Raw genomic sequence first — 6126 nt, forward strand, 5'->3', positions numbered from 1 at the left:
CTTGAATATCGGCAAAAATTTAACATTTCCGCTACTTTGAGCTCAGTTTCAAGCCATTTCCAGTGCTAAAACCAATCAAAATCATCTCTATTTCTGTAATATGTCTTCCATTCTATCAAATGAGACCAAGAAATCGCAAATACAACTATAAAAAACATACGAAAAAACACTGCAAAGTCGCTGTTTTAATCGAAAAATCATGATTTCAGTTTTTTTCTCTCATTATACACAGTGTGCTGCAGGATCTGTTTTATGTGGTGCACACATACCACATAGATGTATTCTCTCATATCTAGGCCCAAATGTACCACTCACAGTTTATCAGAGTGAGCTGAGCTCATGGCGTAGATCTACGGTTTGGACACTCACCGTAAAGCCGTAGATCTACGGGACGGACCCTGAAAGGGTTAAAGCATTTCATGTACGGTACTGAAATTCATATAAACAGCCTAAAGCATCATGATAATTGTGTATTCATCAGTCAGTCAGTGTACAGGCGTACCTTGCTTTAAGGCTCTTTGCTAAGAAGGTGATTTTCAATTATATTCATGTTTATTATTTTCAGATGAAAATATTTTAATGTTAGGAATACAGTAAGTACACTGTAGCATTTTTTATTTATTTTTACTTTTGCATTGTTTTTTAAGCATGGCTCTGTTGCGTGTTTTTAGGCTGTTATATCGTTACTATACATAATACAGAAGGTCCCCAATGTGTTCTTAAGTTGAAGACTTTCTGTATTATGAATATTAAACACAATACAAAAGATTCTCAATGTATTTGTAAGTCAAGGACTTACTGTAATGTACTTTGAAACATCTTGGAAAAGAAGTGAATAGCCAGTATCCAGCCCTCATCTGTTGTACATTTCCCCGAGGTACACAAGTACCAAGATATGAAGAGATTACGCTGTGTACCATGTCTTGAGATGCATTATATTGGAGGTGAATACTCAGTACCCAGTCCTAATTCATTCCATTTTTCACAGATTTCAACACGAGTGCCCAGAGGATCCATCAGTGGTACCTGGTGGATTCCTCACTGATATCAACCCCAACTCCCTCACCATCTCTGTGGGACTCGCTGATGTCTCTGTCAGAGGGGCCAAGGTGTACACCAAGTTCCAGTTTGAACGTTTAGGCTTCTTCTCGGTTGATCCAGACTCCACTCCAGATTTCATTGTTTTTAATAAGACTGTTGGTCTTAAAGAAGATAAGGGGAAAAATTAACATTTTCTGTATTGTACAGTAAATTCTGGTTTATTTATTATTAATTTTTAAGAGTACTGTCCATTGTCCCATGGTAATGTAATTTCTTAGGAAAATTAGGAGAAAAGTGATGTTGAAGGGCATTGTGTGTTTATAAAAAAAAAAGGAAAATTATATATCAGAGCATTGTGTGTGTTTTATACAAGTGATTCATAAAATTATTCTGATCTTCCAATGCTAAAGTTGTGTAAACAATCTAGTGTTTAATATGACACTACTTAATACACTTAAAGATGTTGATAATGAATCTTTTACCTTTTATTAGATACCATATTGTTATTGATAATTTTATGGATAAAATTAAATATTTTGACATAGAGAGCTGTAATAATAAATTGAGAATGTACAAGATATGCTCCTCAGTGACATTCACATACAAGCTACTATATATGAATGCCATTGGCTAAATAATAATTTAGGGGAGCTGCAGAAAGATATATACATATATCTATTTTTTTTTTTTTTTTTTTTCTTCATATGAGCACCTTTTTTCAGTGTTCCACATTTTCGTTGGCTATCAACTGAACCATTGTTCTACCTGCTGGTGATTTTGCCAGCGGGTGAAACATAATGAACAATGGCTCACTTTGAGGCCAAGGAAAACATGGAACACCGACAAAAAGGTGCTGTGTACGGAGGGCCCTCCTTTATTAAGAATTTTGTCACTAATGTTCATCAGTTATCTGGAGCAACAGTATTTAGTTTCCTACCAAGTTAGAGCAGCCCAGTGAAAATCAAAGTTTTATTTCAGCACATACAGTACTTTATGCAGTTAACAAGGCCAACACATTATTTTTAATAAGATATTAAAATAAGTTACAATATTGTCAGGAAATATTTATTGATATTCAGATGAACTAGAAAACTTGTTAAATAAGCTATTTATACCAATATAAATTAAATTAAACTATTATATAAAACTGATATGGTATGTTATTTTTGGGTTCCTGCATGGTTAACTTATGGGTTTCATTTGCAATTTTTTTCAGGTTAAAGCTGTATATATTTTTATTTACAGAATATCCAAACTATTTCTGATCTTTAAAACAATACATGTAATTTTAACTCGTGGGTTCTAGTATTTCCTCAAAGTGGTACCCCCCTGCCCTTTCCCCTAAAAAAAAAAAAAAAGGCAACTTTCACACAGACTGCAATGAGAAAGGTAATATTTATGAAGGGATTCAGGGAAACCAGGAGCTGGACTTGAATCCTGGAGGTGTGAAGCACAGTGCCTTCACTCTGAAGGAGGGACGGGGCTGTTCTAGTTTGGAGGGCCGTCTGAGCTGTGTTGTCAGCCCATTATTGGCAAAACAGTGACTGAATGAATGATGGTGAATGTGTTTACTCTCTTTTTGTGGGGGGGCTCACCCTACCTCGGTAAATGGCCAGTGTGTTATAAATAGCATGTAATGGTTTATAGACTAAACTTTATTAAGTTGAAACTAAGCTCTCCTGCCTTGTATTAAACCTTATTACCTTCTGTTTCCTAGTTACTGTGCCCCCTACAGGTTTAGTGCTTCCCATGACTAATAGTACTGTACTAAAGACATAAGAGCATGATTGCATATATTGTCTATCCCACCTATGTTGAGTTTTTTCTTGGTACACATAATCTTATAATAATATCTCCATGGAAAAGAATTCTTCCTCTGTAAGCCTTGCATGTCATAAGAGGTAACTAACATGGCGGGAGCAAGGAGCTAGTAACCCTCTTCTGCATAAATTACAAAATTTAAAAAGAAAAACTTTCGTTTTTCTTTTTTAGGTCACCCTGCCTTGGTGGGATATGGCCAGTTCATTGCAAATAATAATAATAATAATAATAATAATAATAATAATAATGTCTCCACGGGGAAGTGGAGAAGAATTCTTCCTCCATAAGTCATGCTTGTCATAAGAGGCAACTAAAATGTTGGGAGCAAGTAGCTAGTAACCCCTACTCCTGCATGAATTACTAAATGTAAAAAGAAGAAACACTTTTGATTCCTCTTTTTCGAGTCACCCTGTCTTGGTGGGAAACAGCCAGTGTGTTAAAATAATAATAATCGTCTCAAGAAATTCACAAGCATTCCCACACTGTAATAAATGCAACAGCAGTAGCATCAATGAAGAAGACTAATGGTATCATGTTGAAGGTTTTTAATGAATATTGTCTATTACAAAAAAAAAAAAGCTAGGTTCTCAGTCTGTGGTACATAAAGCAAAAATTAATTGTGAAGCAGCATTTGACTGCTTGGAAAATGTGTAATTTGCATTTACACATCCCACCAGGCATTAATGTGGCTGGCATTGTAGTAAAGCAAATCTATACAAAGATTTAAGTGTAAATGCAGCAAGACCTCTATACTCTGTACAACAAGGTTACATGAAAGACTTCAGGGAAAACAGTTAGCTGGACCTGATTCCTGTAGGTGAGAAGTAAAGTGCCTGCACTCTGAAGGAGAGGTGCAGATTTTGCAGTTCAGAACTGTGATGTCTGCACACTCCTGGCAAGACAGTTTATGACTGAGTGATGGTGAATGTTTCATCTTTGTGGTATTTTCTTGTCACTGCTTCCCTTGGAGAGAGCTGCTATGTTAAAAAATTACTGACTTCAAAGGGTGATCAACCAAACAGTGTCATCATTACTGACAAAATGTAAAATTAAGCAGTCTTTAACCATATCCACTTCAAGGGAAGTGTCTTAATACTGGTGAAGGGCTCTTGAGGCAAGGAATTGGAGCTACCCAACCCTTTCTGAATCAGACCTGATTGCCTTCCATTCCCCAGCCCAACAGTCTTAGGATTTACCCCACATCCCAATAACTTAAAAAAAATAAATATTAACAAAGTTGATAACATATACCTGTAATGTTGGCACATACTTAGCAAGACAGCAAGTGAATCAATGTTTTTTCTTTTTTTACTTACTTGGTCCCCCCTCTTTGATGGGGTAAGGCTAGTGTTAAAAATAACAAAATATTGTAAACAACTTTAAAATACCTGTGCAGCTGAACAAAATGAAAATACAGTGGACCCCCGCATAACGATTACCTCCAAATGTGACCAATTATGTAAGTGTATTTATGTAAGTGCGTTTGTACGTGTATGTTTGGGGGTCTGAAATGGACTAATCTACTTCACAATATTTCTTATGGGAACAAATTCGGTCAGTACTGGCACCTGATCATACTTCTGGAGTGAAAAAATATCGTTAACCGGGGGTCCACTGTATGTAAACATGTTTATACAATACTTTTCAGTCCCTTATGTCTAGTTCATTATATATATATATTTTTTTTTTTTTTTTTTTTTAAACAAGTCGGCCGTCTCCCACCGAGGCAGGGTGACCCAAAAAAGAAAGAAAATCCCCAAAAAGAAAATACTTTCATCATCATTCAACACTTTCACCACACTCGCACATTATCACTGTTTTTGCAGAGGTGCTCAGAATACAACAGTCTAGAAGCATACACATATAAAGATACACAACATATTCTTCCAAACTGCCAATATCCCAAACCCCTCCTTTAAAGCTGGAGGCAGTGGAGATGTCATGTCTGAGGGCAATGTGTGGTGTGAATATAATGCAGAGAATTCGTAGTTTGGAAGTTAGGAGGAGGTGCGGGATTACCAAAACTGTTGTCCAGAGGGCTGAGGAAGGGTTGTTGAGGTGGTTCGGACATGTAGAGAGAATGGAGCGAAACAGAATGACTTCAAGAGTGTATCAGTCTGTAGTGGAAGGAAGGCGGGGTAGGGGTCGGCCTAGGAAGGGTTGGAGGGAGGGGGTAAAGGAGGTTTTGTGTGCGAGGGGCTTGGACTTCCAGCAGGCATGCGTGAGCGTGTTTGATAGGAGTGAATGGAGACAAATGGTTTTTAATACTTGACGTGCTGTTGGAGTGTGAGCAAAGTAACATTTATGAAGGGATTCAGGGAAACCGGCAGGCCGGACTTGAGTCCTGGAGATGGGAAGTACAGTGCCTGCACTCTGAAGGAGGGGTGTTAATGTTGCAGTTTAAAAACTGTAGTGTAAAGCACCCTTCTGGCAAGACAGTGATGGAGTGAATGATGGTGAAAGTTTTTCTTTTTCGGGCCACCCTGCCTTGGTGGGAATCGGCCAGTGTGATAATAAAAAAAAAAAAAAATATATATATATATATATATATATATATATATATATATATGTAATAATTTTTTTTTTGTGGTAGGGCAAGTTGAACATTAAAATGGTATAAAATACCGACAGGTTGTTAGGTAAGACACATATGCAACAGTTAGGTATCTTTATTTCGAAACGTTTCGCCTACACAGTAGGCTTCTTCAGTCGAGTACAGAAAAGTACTTTTCTGTACTCAACTGAAGAAGCCTACTGTGTAGGTGAAACGTTTCGAAATAAAGATACCTAACTGTCGCATATGTGTCTTACGTAGGGCAAGTTGAAGACCCATAGTGTGTTAACATTGATCTTTATCACAGGGTGTCTGATTCTGACCTTATCAGTGTATTAGCAACACATAATTACACATTGATAGTAAGTTTATCATGGGTGTGTTTTTTTTGTGTGTAATATTTTAGGATGCCCAAAGAGAATTTTTTCATATTCCACATAAATTGTATAATATAATTTGATCAATACAAAAGATAAAGTAAGACAAATTTGGGTGTATGTTACAGAGCATTCTATGCTATAAATCTTTATTTTTAGATGGTTTATCTATATCTGTATTATTTAAGAATGCTATATTATCGCAGCTGCATGACCCTCATTGGGTTTAGCACTTCCCACCGTATATAATATACAGTATTACTGCACTTGTTGATAGAACAAAAAGGCACAATACCGTGATTGGAACTCTATACAAATAACACCCACATAGAA

At 36.6% G+C, this 6126-nt stretch overlaps 1 protein-coding gene across 1 annotated transcript in view; it reads left to right on the top strand.

Moving 5' to 3' along the window:
* GlnRS (Glutaminyl-tRNA synthetase) overlaps positions 1 to 1619 on the top strand; it is a 42720-nt gene extending 41101 nt beyond the window's left edge. The window contains exon 13 of the mRNA XM_070103049.1: positions 989 to 1619. Within this exon, the coding sequence (XP_069959150.1) occupies positions 989 to 1229 (241 nt within the window). The 3' untranslated portion in view covers positions 1230 to 1619. The remainder of the gene's footprint in view (positions 1 to 988) is intronic.
* The last annotated feature ends 4507 nt before the right edge of the window (positions 1620 to 6126 follow it).

This window comes from Cherax quadricarinatus, chromosome 84, assembly GCF_038502225.1.
Source record: "Cherax quadricarinatus isolate ZL_2023a chromosome 84, ASM3850222v1, whole genome shotgun sequence".
In the NCBI taxonomy this organism is placed as follows: domain Eukaryota; kingdom Metazoa; phylum Arthropoda; class Malacostraca; order Decapoda; family Parastacidae; genus Cherax; species Cherax quadricarinatus.